This window comes from Eurytemora carolleeae, unplaced genomic scaffold (genome assembly GCF_000591075.1).
Source record: "Eurytemora carolleeae unplaced genomic scaffold, Eaff_2.0 scaffold1356, whole genome shotgun sequence".
NCBI lineage: Eukaryota > Metazoa > Arthropoda > Copepoda > Calanoida > Temoridae > Eurytemora > Eurytemora carolleeae.
The window spans coordinates 72,097-89,507 of NW_019397244.1; the positions used below are offsets into that span (position 1 = coordinate 72,097).

The window sequence follows — 17,411 nt, forward strand, 5'->3', positions numbered from 1 at the left end:
TCAAAGCTGGGTCCCGGCAAGACAATAGTAATAAAGTAGGTGTGTACAATTTAAGATTAACAGTATATGTCATGTATTTTTTAAAAGATATTTCGTAGTGTAATTTGCAGATTATATATATTTCATAATATATTTGCAAGTGTAGTATGCAGATTATATATATTTCAAAATATATTTGCAAGTGTAGAATGCAGATTAAATATATTTCAAAATATATTTGTTAGTGTAGTATACTGATTATATACATTTCAGAATATATTTGCAAGTGTAGTATGCAGATTATATATATTTCAGAATATATTTGCAAGTGTAGTATGCAGATTATATATATTTCAGAATATATTTGCAAGTGTAGTATGCAGATTATATATATTTCAGAATATGTTTGCAAGTGTTTAGTATGCACATTATGAACAATGTCGGGTCGGAGTAGTAGATCCACCAGATCAAACCATCACATGGGACAGAAGAAGAAGGTACAGATTCTCCCATTAAACAGGGGATTCAGTGACGACTTTTGCATCGTCTTTGTTCTGCGCGGCATTATTTCGTGGAAGAAATTTGGTCTTCCATTTTGAACCTTTGAATTAGACGCAGATATCGTAAGAGGAATTGAGTTTTGTCACAAACTCAGATTGTCTAAAACTTATATCTTTGCAACCCAAAGTCGCCTAACTTGGATATATCTAAGTTGGAAAATGTTAAAAGTTTAAACCAATTAGAAAGTTTGTGAAATATACATAATTCCTTTGTTAAGGTATAATTTTTAAGCTGTTCAAATGTTGAATATTTCCGTCAATTTTAAGAGCAAAGACGAAAAATAGATTATTGCATTTGTTTTTTATAAACTTTGTTGTCCTCGATGAATTATCAAAAAAAAAAGATTTGAAGTAATTTCTTAATTCCAATTTGTTGCTAAATATCAAAAATAAATAAATTATCAAGTGGACCAAAGATTTGTTCTCAATAAATAATGAGAACCAGTTGGCCCAAATAAAATGATTTTCAAAAATTCAAAAACCAACTAAATTGTACGATTCAGTGGCTCGAGCCACAACTTTAGATACCATTCCGACAAGTTATAATAAAATTGATAAATCGAACTCTCTAGGGTCTATTGGCCAGAATATATAAAAAATTTTTTTTGTGCATAGGTTAAAATGAATAATATTTTTGTGTTTGTATTTTGTATTTTATTTTGAACGTTTCTGTGACAGATCTTTTATTTAAACCTAAGACCGTGTAATAGAGAAATAAAGATATTTAGCTCAGATCAGGTTTTCATAAATATCTAGAAAGTTTAAAAATATTTTTTAACCTGAGAATTTTTTGTGCATAGGTTAAAATGAATAATATTTTTGTGTTTGTATTTTGTATATTATATTGAACTTTTGTATGATAGTTTCTTGATTTAAACCTATAAGACCGTGTAATAGAGAAATAAAGATATTTAGCTCAGATCAAATATTTATCTTCTTTCTTCTTTACTTCAATATACAGTGGTCAGCCTTTATGTATATATTATATATATATATTATATTATTAACTATAAAGCAATAATCAGAACAGCTTCTCAGTTTTCATATTTATTAATACAAATTGTTTCAGATCTCTCGATCCTCATCAGTCAATAAACATGGGTTATATTATTATATAATTTCCTTTTTAAGACTTAAAAACATTTTATATAATTTATGAAATTTTAATGCAATATATGTATCTTCTTTTTTCTTTACTATAATATACAGTGGTCACCCTTTACTTCAATATACAGTGGTCAGCCTTTACTTCAATATACAGTGGTCAGCCTTTACGTCCATATACAGTGGTCAGACTTTACTTCAATATACAGTGGTCAGCCTTTACTTCAATATACAGTGGTCAGCCTTTACTTCAATATACAGTGGTCAGCCTTTACGTCAATATACAGTAGTCAGTCTTTACGTCAATATAATGTGGTCAGCCTTTACTTCAATATACAGTGGTCAGCCTTTACGTCAATATACAGTAGTCAGTCTTTACGTCAATATAAAGTGATCAGCATTTACGTCAATATACAGCGGTCAGCCTTTACGTCAATATACAGTGTTGAGCCTTTACGTCAATAGACTTCCTGTTTAAGCTTTATTGCCAACAACATTTTTATTCTGCAGAGACAAACATGTAAACAAAGTCAAGCTGTTAACTTTTTTATTTTGTCACATTAATTCGGGTAATTAATTGGCTGTAGGAAAACATAAATAATATTAAGTTTATTTTTTTTTGGTTCCTATGTTTGAATATGATTTTCAAGGTTATAATGCAAGGAAAGTTAATTGCAGTTGCGTATACTCTGCGTACATTAAAACCAGTTCTTTCTGGGCGGAATTTGTAAACAAGAACGGGTGTATCAGTGTTCGTTTAGTATCCAAGGAGGTTAAAAGCATTACATTTTGATCATTTTGATAATTCACATAATAGTTTCCTTTGACCAGAATATTTCATTGATTTTATTTGTAAATGATAGATGAATCCTATGTCAGGCTTCGACATCCGTCTTTTGTTTACTTTTCCGCCCAGAGACAGTACACTGTAGTACATAAGATGCGTACACCAATGAAATAGCTTTCCTTGCATTTCAATCACAGCAGTGTGGGAAAGGAAGTACACATTTAGAAGTTTAGATCACATGAAGTACACATATGGTGACATATGGAAGTACACCCCAATGAAGAACATATGAAGTACCCATGAAAGTTATACACATAAAGTACACACGGAAGTACACATAAAGTACACACGGAAGTACACATGAAGTATATACAAAGAACAAATGAAGTACTAAAATATATGACTGAGCTGCGGTATTAAACCTTGCTAGAAATTAAAACTGAGATAAATTAAATCTTTGTTATTGTATTGAAGTATACGACGACCACTGTTTATAAAACAAGATGGTTTTCCTTATTTCATTAATTGTTTGAACTCTTCAAACTCAGATATTGCACATTATTTAAATTTAATTTGATTAACTAAACTTATCTTGCACTGTCATCTCTACAATTTGAATAGAGAATAATTATGATTAAGATCAAATCAGAATGAAATATAAAGTATAATTATTTTAAGCATTTTAATCTAGATTTGATTAATTTTACAATCTTGCAACAGAAATGGTTATAATTTATGATTAATCCAACTTTTAAGGGTTCAATTGTTTTTGCCCATAATTATAGGTATGATAAAAATATTTTTCTGAAGTATATGTCATTTAAATTGAAAGCCTCGAGGTTTTTTGTTTTAAACATTTAAAAAGAAATAAATTCGTTTTAGCTGATTTAGTATTATTCAATTCTGTATTGAGATATTAATCTGCAAATCAAATATAATTTTAACACGTGGATCAGATCGAAACCCCACAGATATTCTAAATGTTTAAAGTTTCAATCAACAATGTCATTTTAGGGGGGGGGAGATTTTTTCCAACCAATGTAATACATATAAAGTAAAACATTTAATTGTTTTTAGGTTCACTCCCTTCCACCCTTAGAAGGAAAACGACGGGATTCAAAACAAAGTCTTAGAACTCAGGTCAGTGTAGTTTATCACATTAAAGGAACTGAGCTTGGAACTTTTGAATGGTGAATATCGGGATTAATGATTGATCCAATCTTTTTCTTAATCTCGAGATTAAATATTTCTTGTTTTCCACTTGTTATTAATCTCCAGATTAGTTAACCGATCGGGATTAAGGATATCCCATTTTAAAGTTTTCAGCTCTGATTGTATAGAATGAAACATAATGCAAAGTAACCTTGCCATGCTAAATTAAACGTACTGGGTCGACTTTACACCAAGGGTGTTTATTAAGGTTTGCATACTTTCGGGAAATGTCGTCTTCTAAGTAATAAATGTTAACAATTCTAGAGGCAAGTGTAGGGATTAGTTAGTGACGTCATTTATGAATATTACGTTCGTCTACGTAGAAGACGAAATTTTCAATACATTGGAGCGCATCGACAATAAGAAACCGTAGTAAACAACCTTGCTCTATCACCAAGGAGATATTGAATAGAAAGAGGGGGCGATAGGGTTTCCGTGCACTTTGCTGTGACGTTTTTGGACTGCTGAAGAACTAGTTTTTGCTAAACAACAATAATAAAGATTGTAAACAATAACGCAAATGATAAACAGACATCTAGCATCTCTGGCGTATTTAAATGGGGGGGGGGGGGGGGGGGCAGGATGACGTTGAATTTGATTGAAAATGTCGCTGTAATAAGTTCCTTTTTGTATAAAACTAAAATCCTTAACTTTTTCAATCTTTTTTAACAAGATAATACTACTTTCACAGTTTACTAACTCATGTTTGTTTACATTAATTAGATCGGCTGCCTTTGTTATTATTGTTACGCAAAAACTAGTTCTTCAGCAGTCCAAAAACGTCACAGCAAAGTGTACGGAAACCCTGTCGCCCCCTCCTTCTATTCAATATCTCCTTGCTCTACACTGTGTAGTCCAGACTGTACGATACAGACAGTACGATACAGACAGTACGATACAGACAGTACGACTGAATATCTCAAAAAAAGAAGTATTAATTTATAGATTTTTTTATTACTTCGTATCTTTACAATACATTTAACTTGTCTGTGCATCATGCACGGAACAAAAAAGATTTACTCAGAACAATGAAAAGAAAGCTGGGATAAAATTATTAAATTATATTTTGATAATGTTGAAAAGGGCATCTGTAGGTTTTTTTTTATATTTTAGCTGAACCTTTAATTTGTTTTATTAACACTTTTGTCGTAATTTGTAAGAATTGTTTTTAAAATGATTATTAGCTTATAAAATTATCTTTTAAAATTCGGTGAAGGTGATGGACTAAACCTCTGTAGAGTAAAAACAGTAGATGTTAGTTCCACATTCATCGAAAATATATTTCGGTCTGGGTTGACCCTCGTCAGTTCTAACGATATAGTAACCATCAAAATCGCTAAAAAAAAATTAAAAATTGTTTAAACCAACAAGAAAATAAACAAACAATAAAGATTATTTTAAAAAAAATTGGGCTGTCAAATGGGCATCAAGGAAACGAACTCATATTATGAGATGGAAAAAAAGATTGTATGCAAATATTTACTTTATAAAAATGTTTTAAGACAATTATTATTCCTTAAGATTTTTTCTATCACAAAGATTAAAAACAAACTGTTTAGATGTATGTGTTTAAAGTGGTGGTTGGGGGGTCGATCTAATTAACGAACTTTTTCGTAAATCGAGGGGAGGGGGAGGTGGGGGGACGGCTTGTTTAAGGAGGGGTTTTTAAACCTTTTAAAGAATTAATAATACTCTTTTTAAAATTATCCTTGTAGAAGAGTAGAAAACAATTAATACAAAAGCAAATTATAGAGTTTTATTTTATGTTAAAGAATAAAAAGATTTTACCAAAGAGTATTATGCTTGATTTTGGCAAGTTGTATTTTCTTTTATTCTTTCATTTTATGAAAGAATATGAGTGATCCTGTTTAATAGAAGTATTAGTATTTCATAAGAAGAACTTTTGTTAATCCGAGGATTGGATATTACAGGGTATACAGGGACTGGTATCTAATTCGTTTTAAAGGACTTGTTACGTTTTCTATTTATTTAAGACATAAAAAAAGATTCTCCTTTTCATAAAAATTAAAGCTGAAATATAACAAACAAAATATTGTTTATGAAAAAACGTAATTTAACTTATCATTTTTAGAGCCTGGGTCTGGGAGTGGGAATGCCTGATCGTCAACGGATAATTGGTTCTCCTGCTCCCCAGGCCTACAGGAGAGAATTATGATTTTGTCGCTAGATGTCTCTGATCACGACAAACTCCGGGAAGACTTTTAGCATGCCGGCAAACTTCCCAGAGCCCAAATTCTAATAATGCAAACTCCTAAAGATTTTTTTAATACAGGTCTCCTCGAAAAAAGTCGAAAGATAGCATCAAGAAAAGTCATCAAAAATATATTTTTAAGAAAAGGATATCATTGGGAAACCCATCTTAAGCGACAGGCAATCTCTGAAATTCTGAAGTTAATTTTTGGACGTCTAATACATGTAAAGCTGGCAATGCCCAAATCACAACAGTACGTAACCTATAATTCTTTAACTGATCAAGATTCGAAAAGTGTTTATTTCCAATAATTTATCCATTTTTTCATTTAAGCAAAGAAAATAAACAGTTTAAAGAAACAATTAAACATAAATATCTAATTCATACTTGATCAGAGAAAGTTTTCAAGGGTACCGTTGTAAATCGAGCATGTTATTCTCTTTAAGATAGGGTATCTTGTAATTATTCGCTTACAGTCCCTTTAAGTTGTCTGTTCCAAATTGTGTCACTTTAAAATCCAAAGAGAATTTTGTATAACGAGAACTTGATTCCAAGTGTTGAGTTTGCATTTTGACAATTTTTCCCTGAGTTTTCATTCTTTCAAAAATAAATATTTAAGTGTTTTATTACTTTAATTTCTCTATTGTTCTTGTAAAATCAAAGCGAAAGAAGGAAAGTTGAACATACAAAAACTCCAAGTACTTATACAGGACGAACCATAAAACTGTGGAATAGGAAGATGAGTTTTAAACTCAAGGTAGTTCATGAAACACAGTAATTATGCAGTGTAAACTCAAAAGTCGTCTTCCTAGTTCACAGTATTCTGGTTCTCACTGATGTATTAAAATATGGGTTGGTAATATTATTCAGAAGGATTAAAATTCTTCCTTTTCTTTTCCTTGTCTATAAATTCAGTGCTGAACAATAAATTAATTTTCCCTAAATTTCCGAAACATTTAACATTAAATTGAAAATAGCTGACTGAGCAAAAAAATCAAGGTCGTTTGAAAATGCATGAAATCTCATATTTCTACTTTTTGCAGACAGCAGATAGAGAAAAACAGAAATAAGGTTAGTCAACAAAAAACAGGGTTCCCAGTTTTGTTATAAAAACATTTGTTAATTCTTAACCCTTTTTCAACCCCCCCCCCATTCACATCCCTCAGCCCTTCCCCCAGAACGTTAGGAATTGTTTACAATAGGTTTTGTTTTCACTGCAATACTAAAACTAGAATTATCCCCATAAATATTATAAATAAGAAAACAAAATTTGTATAATCTTTTTTGCAATAAAGCAAATCATTTTATCAGTAGCTTTTTAAATAAAATTGATCTGTGTGCATTGTACTATTGTCGTGTTTATTTAAAACGCTGTCGTGAGTCGAAATGTCGTCTTCCTATTCCACTGTTTTATGGGTCATCAGAAGGGAGATATATTTGTAACTATTGAATTTGTTTAAAAATATGTATCAGTATACACACGGGAAGAAAATTTATGTATTCCGTGAAGCAGTTAATTAAAAAGCTGTCTTCTACTAGAAATAAATTAGGAGTAAACGTTTAGAAAAAAGAAAATGTTTAAACATATTGAGCAGACTGAGTATTTATTTTAATTACAGGTCGTCGTTGTAATTAAAGTGAGGCCCTGTATTTGAGAGATGAGCATGCCATTCAAAACCTTAATCTGACCTGATCAATTTTGTTGAAGAAACGTTGATAACCAGAAAACTGTGAAATATGAAGACGATATTAATAAAATACTGAAGCAAACAGTTTCAATAGTAACGTATTTAATTACTTAATAAGTGAATTCGGTCTGTATACATTCATTTGCCTATTTAAATTCATAACTTACGTTTTCAGGTCGTCTTCCTATTCCAGAATTTTCTGGGTTTCACTGTAGAGAAACCACAAATGGAAAAATAGTTTTTACTATAAATACGTACATGGATATCTAATTTAAATAGTCGAGTTGATCAGAAAAAGTATTTAATAGTATATTGTTGTGACTTGACATTACAGTCCTGTTAACTTAAATATACTACATAGAGGGCTACTTGACTAATGATTATACAAAAATGTTAAATATATTAATTAAATAATCCTGAATACAATTAACTAACTATTATTCAGTGTTATACATTCAGACAATGAAAATACTTTTGANTCAGAGCTGAAAACTTTAGTATCGCGGATATCAAGATCAATGTTTTTAATATGCGGATTATTTAATCTTACATTATGTCAAGGATAGTGCCTGAAATGCAATCAAGTAGAGTATCAATTGCAGGAACCAAACATCTAATCAGAATCCTGGAAATCTTGCAATCAAAGATAGAACTCTCATTGGTCGGAATCCAGCAGGGATATATCCAATAGCAGGGATATATCCAATAGCGAGGATTTAGCAGAAATTGAAAGTATCCACTCCACAGTGGATATCGAGCTTTGACAATCGGGATAAAGGGTATATCCAATACAAGAGGTGTTAGCTCTGGTTACTCTGGTAATATTAAGTGATATTATGTATCTACATTCTGTACTCAGGGAGTAGGTTGTCAACAAATTATGTCAATTAAGATTTAAAATCATTACTTTTTACTTGGTTTTACTTATAATTAAAAGATTTTTTTTATTCAAATAATTACAATTTTGGAAAATTGTAAAATCAAACCCGAAAATATTTTAAAAACTCATAGAAAAAATATTTAGTTTAGGCTAAATAACGGTTCTATAATTCTTTTTTAAATGAAGATTTGTTTTGTGATATAACTTATTCTGGCTATTCAACTTTCAAAATATCGTGGTAATTTCAATATTTAATCTGTAATACATGAATTGCTGCATTTATAAGCAACAAGCTACAGGGTGTTCCACGAAACATGACAGTTGGTAAATAGTTTTGAATGTCGGCTTCCATACACTGTATTAGATATTAAAGGCTGTATACAGTTTATTTCGTTTAAAAAATCTTTTGCCAAAATATATTTTACTATGAAATTAATTTTACTATATTATGGCTTCTATATAAAATTTTATTATTGTCTTTGGTATTATACTACTTAAAAAAAAATGGAAGTTGACATTTTAAATTATTTACCAACTTTCTTGTTTCGTGGGACACCTTGTATTATACACTCCTGTAGCCGAGTCCATGAAAGCGCCTGATCCAATCATGGTTCAGTCATGTGTTTGTTGTCTATTCTGAACCAATAGAAATATATAGTATGGCGGTAACCTCTATCTTTCTATCTATCTTATTATCCAATCAGATAGATGAATCCTTCAATCGGCGCTAGCAATGAATGAAGATATTTAAATCTACTGAAACTATAACTATTGCATAATTCTAAATACTTTGATCAACTGTAAGTATAATTTCTGGTTAATTATCTAACTTTGAATTCCAGTTTTAAACAAATAATTTTACTCAAAGAGAACTCAATGCTTGTAATAACTTTATCACAACATTACAAAGCGATTTATATGCGATGTAATACTTAAAATTCTCTTGAATGCATTTAAAGGGACTGTTAACGTAATTTAAAGAGTTATGTCACTGACTCACAAGTCACAACGGTATCATTAAACCTTTGATATAGCAAATATAATAAAAAGATTTTTTTATCTGAAAGATTGATAAGTGTCAAATGCGGATCCAGATAAAAGTAGTTTTGAAGTTTCCGTTTCAAGTTATGCAGTGGGGATAAAATGAGATATTGACTTGTTAAGATACAGTTTAACCTAGTACTTCGGAGTAATCGAAAGAATTTTATCAAATGTCGTCTTTACAGTGTTTCAATGGGATTTAGACTATTATACCTTAATCTCAGTACTTATAAAAATAAATAGATAGCCATGAATATACGGGACCAGTTTTAAAGAGCTCTATTCTATTATCAATGAGTTAAGAATACGACATTCAATTCATAACTTCTTTCAAAGTTTCCCAATTACAGGATTGAACTGGATTAAACTGTATTAAACTGTATTAAACTGAATTAAACTGTATTAAACTGGATTAAACTGTATTAAACTGGATTAAACTGGATTAAACTGTATTAAACTGGATTAAACTGTATTAAACTGTATTAAACTGGATTAAACTGTATTAAACTGTATTAAACTGGATTAAACTGTACTAAACTGGATTAAACTGGATTAAACTGGATTAAACTGGATTAAACTGGATTAAACTGTATTAAACTGGATTAAACTGTACTAAACTGGATTAAACTGTATTAAACTGGATTAAACTGGATTAAACTGGATTAAACTGGATTAAACTGGATTAAACTGTATTAAACTGTATTAAACTGGATTAAACTGGATTAAACTGTATTAAACTGGATTAAACTGTATTAAAACAACGATACTTTCCTCATTTTTTATCTGATAATATATTTTTCTACTCTGTGGTTAAAGGTTTAAAGGGTACTGTTGTGAATCAGGCATGGAGTACTCTACACCATAGTTTCAGTAGAAGTAAACATTGCCATTTACTGATAGCGCGGATTGAAGGATTCATATCTCTGATTGGATAATGAGATAGATAGAAAGATAGATGTTACCGCCATACTATTTCTATTGGTTGAGAATAGACAACAAACACATAACTGAACCCTGATTGGATCAGGCGCTAATGGACTTGGCATACAGGAGTGTCCAATGAAAATATATCGAAGAGTCGTTGATTTTTATAATTACAAATTAGTAAAGAAGAAAGAAAGAAATGAGTTGACTCAGTGGTTACATTAATAATTCAAGTCTATAGATTAAAAGAGGAACTTTCAAACTAATTCGTTAAATCTTTTCCGGCTTAGAATGAATAATTAACCAAGGGCAAAGTTCATGACTGAAAATTGATCTGAATATATTCAGCCTTTTTATTTTCATATTCAAACTCGTTTTGCTGAACCATAAGTTTTTCATTGTTCTTGTGTATTTTTCCGTTATCTAAATATATACTTTGCTTGTCTGATTGTTTGTCCGTTTGTATCCAATAAATGTCAAAAACTACTTAACCGCAATCCGGCCCAAACTTTGTGTAGGACCTCACATAACCCCAGGGCCCAGGGTAGTTTTTTGGATGCTCAGAGTTACAATATATGTTTTCAACAAAAAAAATATTTTCGTAAAATTTTGAAAATCCACGAAAAAAAATCGTAAATCAGCAACAATTGTTTTATTATTGTTTCATAGAAGAATAATTGCTGAAAGATTGAGCAATAATTAAAAGTTGAAGTAGCAGATGGGCGCAAAGCGCCCTGGTAGCCTAGTTTTAATATATTTTTCTCATTGGTTTCTCAAAAAATCTAAACACATTATTTTAGTTGAGAAGCTAGGACCACATATAAAAATAAATTATCTTTCAAAATGTCCCTGAAAACTAGACTTACTAGTGTCAAATACTGATACGATTTTGTGACCTCGTAGCTTCATTAAATCTATTTTTACGCACAATTATGAGAATAAATATTTGTTTGGTTACATTGTACGTAGAGGTTTGAGCAGGCATAATTGTCCTTTCAAATATCTCTTTGATAAGAGAAGGTATAATTAAAAACATGCAATATTTATTGTTTGACGATTTGTGTTGTGTACTTGGAAGTTGGAAGTTGGAAAACTAAATATTTTGTTTGAGTGTTTTAGTTTTATAAAGTAATGAAGAAGAAGACGGGGGGGGGGATACTCCACCCCCCCCCCCCATCGGGATAGGGTTAAAGAAAATCTTCCCATCTTTGTAAAAATTAAACCAGCTTTCATGTTTCTATAAAATGATCCCGTTAACATCGTGACCTTGACATTTCTATCTTCCTAGTCTAGTACTTGTAAAGGGAGAAAGGTTTATGGTTACAAGTTGCAAGCAGGCCCATACACACTTCATTCTAAGTTCATGTTTACTTTCAAGTTTTCAGAGTGTTGTTTTGAAAGTTTTCGGGAAAGGGACTGTAGATGTAATTTCAAGTGAAGCTCGATTTACAGAATGTCACGTTAGATTTACAAAAGTACCATGTACACCTTTGTTTTCAAATTGAGGTGCAGTGACAAGTGGGTTTTTGCAGAATAGAAAATGCAGGGAAATTGCCATTTGATACGTTTAAGAAAAATAAATGACGATATTTTTTTCATCGTTTTTTAATCCAAGGTAGAAGTTTAAATTCGGACATGCTACTCAATCAAATGGTGGTTTCTTTATTACTTTTACACTCCCAAATATTAAAATTGAAAATGTGGGTATAATGTACTCTTTTGAGAAGTTCTCTATACCCTATATCTGTGCATTCCAATGTTGTAGACCTTAGATATTTCAAATTATTAATTCTGCTGCATCAAATAATCTAAGCTTGAAATAAAACAGGTTTACATTATCAAAGGTTGTTAAGATTGCAGGGATTAGAAAATTTGATTTTGTGGCGAAGACTCAATTCCTTTAGTTCATTCTTATATTAACAATATAAATGCTAATCAAACGAAGTTAAATCAGATCCAAAATTAACTCCTAACTCTCCTAACTGAGTTGAAAACTCTAGATTAATGCTTAATCTCATCTTTTGTTAATCTGCAGATTAATTTAGTCTTTATGTGACATCCAGGAAAGTATCTAAATTCAACCAATCAGAGTGTTGTTTGCAGAAACCGAACTGCCAATCAGAAGCCGGGAAATTAATGTGAGAACGTTCGTTGGTCGGAATCCAGAAGGGATATCCAAAAAGAGAGGATTATGCAGAACATCAGAATTGTCCACAGTGGATATCGAGATCGGGATTATTGGTTATCCACCAGAATTGTTTCCAGCTCTGAACTAATTTTCATTCAATTATCCTTGTTAACAAACATTGTTAGAATGTTGGAAATTCTTCTAATTTGGTTTTTACACATTTTACCCTTTTTGGTTTCACAAAGTTCAAGGTTTTTTAGTTTAAATTAGATGGTTTATTAAATGTCACGTGGATTTAACGGTTCTGTCAATATTCCAGAAAGCTATGACTTTCGATCACATTTTCCCCTATTAAACATAATTTTTCAGCCTTCTTTCTTAGATACTTTTTTTTCGGCATACACGTTTTAAATAAAAAGCATTAAACAAACAAATCCGTACGTTTAAAGATTGTTAAAATATAAACCAAAACGCGTATAATTTCAAATAGAAGAAACCGAACTCTGGTTAATCCGGGGTGATGTAGACATGCGATTATGAAAAGACGGAAAAGATGACTGTTTTTATTTATAGAGATGTAAATCATACTGTACTGCAGCTAATTGATAACAATATACTGTTAGTGCATTCTTATTCTGACCTTTTTCTTGTGAACTCTGACTTTTAAAAAAACCTTACAGAATTATCGGGTTTACTGGGCTTGTTGAAAATCCCCGAAATTACATTTTAATTTGTAGAAGGGAAGCAACGGACCAACCATCACATTATCTGCTGCAGAGGACGAGGACGAGGATGACGACGACGAGGACTTTCTTATTCAACGAGATTCTGTCCTAGAGGTAGGACAGGTGAGATAATATAGAAGTTGTAAACCTCTTTTATTATGATATTATTGGATATTGGAAAATTGTTTTTATTATTTCTAAAAAAATACGAGTGTAATAAATATCGTAGCAGAACCCATATTCGTAAACCTGAACACTGCGTGTTAACATTATCTGCACCTTAATTACATTTATTGGTTTCTCAGACTCTATCAGTCCATATCATTACCATGTAATACAATTCAGTACATGTACTATAAAACCCATCATTACTTTAAATATAAGTTAGTTGACCATAAATTGTTGTTTCATTGCGTTTTCACATGCATTAACTATTGTGCAGAGAAGAAAAGAGTTAGCTCGAGTTGTATCAGGGATACATTAAGGAATACAGAGTTGTATCAGGAATACATATTATGGAATACAGAGTTGTATCAGGAACACATATTAAGGAATACAGAGTTGTATCAGGGATACATTAAGGAATACAGAGTTGTATCAGAGATACATATTAAGGAATACAGAGTTGTATCAGGGATACATTAAGGAATACAGAGTTGTATCAGGAATACATATTATGGAATACAGAGTTGAGTCGAATTAGGNACATATTAAGGAATACAGAGTTGTATCAGGGATACATACTAAGGAATATAGTGTTGTATCAGGGATAAATATTAAGGAATACAGAGTTGTATCAGAGATACATATTAAGGAATACAGAGTTGTATCAGGGATACATATTAAGGAATACAGAGTTGTATCAGGGATACACATTAAGGAATACAGAGTTGTATCAGGGATGCACAATTTACACATGGAATACAGAGTTGTATCAGAAAGAGCTAGTTGTGTTTGAGTGATAGATACAAAAGAATACTACAGCGCGCGTCATATCTGGATTGATATGACGCTTTGTGGCAGTTTAAAGAAGAAAAATTTTGCTAGGGAAAAATGGCGACGTTTTTTGATTTGAAAATGCGCAAATTTAAACAGACACAATCCGGGAAATACGATTTACAAAGTAAATTGGCTGAAAGTTTTAAGTCTACGCGGTTCAACTATGTCTCGCTATTCCTGAAATCAGTGACCGAATTTAATGAACTTAAACTGCCGGTTAAATTCCTTTATTTCTTATCTATGTTTAATTTGTTCACGGTTAAAATCGGTAGTATAGTTAGTTCAGAGAATTAGCTCTAATTCATTAAACACGGTTCCTGGTGAAAGATTAATAATCATTTAAAGTATTGAAATTGGAAACTTTTGAATAAGTTTGAATTTAGCTCTATACTTGAGTTAATAAACTATTGAATTCATTATTAAATGTCAAACCTCAGATTTGTTTTATCTAATATTATTTCAATAAAAATTTTATTTAGAAAAAATATTATTACTTAAACTGTTTAAATCGATTAAAACATGTTTCTTTCTTTCAAAGTAAGTTTTATAAAAGAAAAAATTGATGTATTTACGTATTTATAAGAACAAACATAATTGTATATTTATAAGAACAAATATAACTATATATTTATAAGAACAAATATAATTTTATATTTATAATAATAAATCTATTGTTTATGTAGTTCCGAATTTTCATTACATTTTCATGTCCACTCATATCTATTATTTTATCTATTTCTATTTCTGATTTTATTTTAAATTTTGATTTTTTTCCCCAGGTTGGATGTGGGAAAAAGTCAAGAATTAATTCTTCTTTATCTCTTTACAGGTCAAACAATATTAATTGAAATCGAAAAATTATATTTTAAATGGACTGTAAGTTAAGGGTGATTAATTTGCGTTTTCGCATAAAAAAAATTGTGCAATTGAAAAAAATTAAAATAGTCCATAAGGTAGCGAATTGACGTTTTAACATCAGAAAAGACACCACCAAAAGGCCCCGCCAAAAAAAGGTTTTTAAAAATGTCATTTTATGCATAATTTTCTAGGAAATTTTATGCTGATTTCAAATCTGAAAAGCGAGTGAATTAGTGCTAGAAAACCCATCAAAAACATTAAAAAGTTTAAAAAGAAACAGATTTTTGGACCTTTATTTTGGTTTAACTCCTTTATTTTTTAACATTTTAAAGGCGCTTTTCAGATTTGAATTCAAGAAAATGATCTATAATATGAAATTTTTCAAAATATTTTTTTTGGAGGCCTTACGGTGATTTCTCTAATTTTAAATCGTCAATTAGCAACCGTACTGACGATTTTGTTTTTTCTTTTTAAATTCCAATATTTTGTTTAAGTGAAACCGCACAACCCCTGTTAGCTTAGTTCAAATATTGATCACCCTTACTTAAAGTGTTTTTTCCAGTGACCCGTCATTTCAAGTACCATGCCGATTTTTTAGCAACTAGAGCAAATACAGACTAGATAAGGGTCACTTCGGCGAATAAATGATCACCTTCTCTTGAAATTTATGTGGGCACTGCAAGATTCACAATGGTACAAGTTACAAGCTTTGTCTGATCAAGTATGATTTAGATGTCAATGTTTATAATTTTGAAAACCGATTTTTTTAATTGTGGGTTTGATGCATTTCTACTTTAGAAAAATAAAATAGGTTTCATCAGAATTAAACACTTTAATTCTAGAAAAACGACAATATCTTCCATATTTGGGATCAGATGATGTGTCAAGGGTTCTGTTGTGAATCGGGCTGAGCAATCTTTGTATGAAGGGTCACTTGAAGATAAGCGTACAGTCTCTTTAAAAGGATAAAAATTAATTCTTTTAGAAATATTTTCACAGGAATTCCAAACTTAATAATTCAGGGATATTCTTTAAAAGTTCAAAAAATTGTATGTTTGACAGGAATCAGCCATTTTTATTTTTGTTTTGTTTTTAGTGTTGCATCCTTGGGCAGTGCTGTTGAACAAAGTCGAGCTAGCTCAGGTCGTAGATCAGGACTATCTCCTCCACCTAGAGTTATCAGGTAGACTACTAGAGCTAGCTCAGGTAGTAGATCAGGACTATCTCCTCCACCTAGGGTTATCAGATAGACTGCTAAACCTATCTGAGGTCGTAGATCAGGACTATCTCCTCCACCTAAAGTTATCAGGTAGACTACTAGAGCTAGCTCAGGTCGTAGATCAGGACTATCTCCTCCACCTAGAGTTATCAGGTAGACTACTAGAGCTAGCTGAGGACCTAGATCAGGACTATCCTTTCAACCTAGAGTTATCAGGTAGACTACTAGACCTAGCTCAGGTCGTAGATCAGGACTATCTCCTCCACCTAGAGTTATTAGGTAGACTACTAGACCTAGATTAGGACGTAGATCAGGACTATCTCCTCCACTAGAGTTATTAGGTAGACTACTAGAGATAGCTGAGGACGTAGATCAGAACTATCTTCTCCACCTAGAGTTATCCCTCAGTTACACCCTAATTATTGAAACATTTTTTAATGGGTTATGCCGCTAAGAATTTTATAACAAGAAGCATAGTAGTCCTAAATCTCAGTAATTGTACTTAAAATTGTACTGAAGCTGCCGTATATTCTCTCAAACTGTCGAAGCTTAACAAAGGGATATATGTAGGTTACTAAAACAATATAAGAATTTCTTTTATTGTAAGTGATATTTTTTCTCGAATGAGAATTTTTTGTCTCTTTATTTTTTAAAAATAAATAAATATCCATGAAATATGCCAGGACGCAATTTGAGCCTCTGCTATGCAGAAACGAGCCTCCCAGATTTGCTTGGCAGACTAAGCCTCCACCATGCAGACCTAGTCTCTGCTATGCAGTGAACGAGCCTCCAACAGATTTTTTAAATAAGCAAAGGAATGAATGGAGGGAGGTGGAAGATATTCTGAAAAATCTTTATCTATTTTATTAATAACTTCTGCTTTAGATTGGCCAATAGATTAAACATATTTATTGAACTCATTAGTAATTAAAACTTAATCTGTAACTTTGTGAGCTGGGCAATTTGGATAGTCGATTATTAATTAAAACATAAATATATATTTTGTATTTAGTATGATGGATGCTCAAGGTAATCATGTTACGACTGAATGGAATGTGCCTGGGATGGAATCTATTGAAAATGTAAGAATTTTTA

General features: G+C 31.2%; 1 protein-coding gene across 1 annotated transcript; it reads left to right on the forward strand.

The window, feature by feature from the left end:
• Window positions 1-382: 382 nt before the first annotated feature.
• LOC111712995 (uncharacterized) lies at window positions 383-17,398 on the forward strand (the record flags this gene model as incomplete). Its single annotated transcript, XM_023487768.1, has 8 exons — window positions 383-476; window positions 3,508-3,570; window positions 5,735-5,805; window positions 6,898-6,925; window positions 13,253-13,363; window positions 15,019-15,068; window positions 16,194-16,280; window positions 17,329-17,398. Coding segments are annotated over exons 1-8 (540 nt in total), but the record flags the coding sequence as incomplete, so codon positions are not given.
• Window positions 17,399-17,411: the final 13 nt, after the last annotated feature.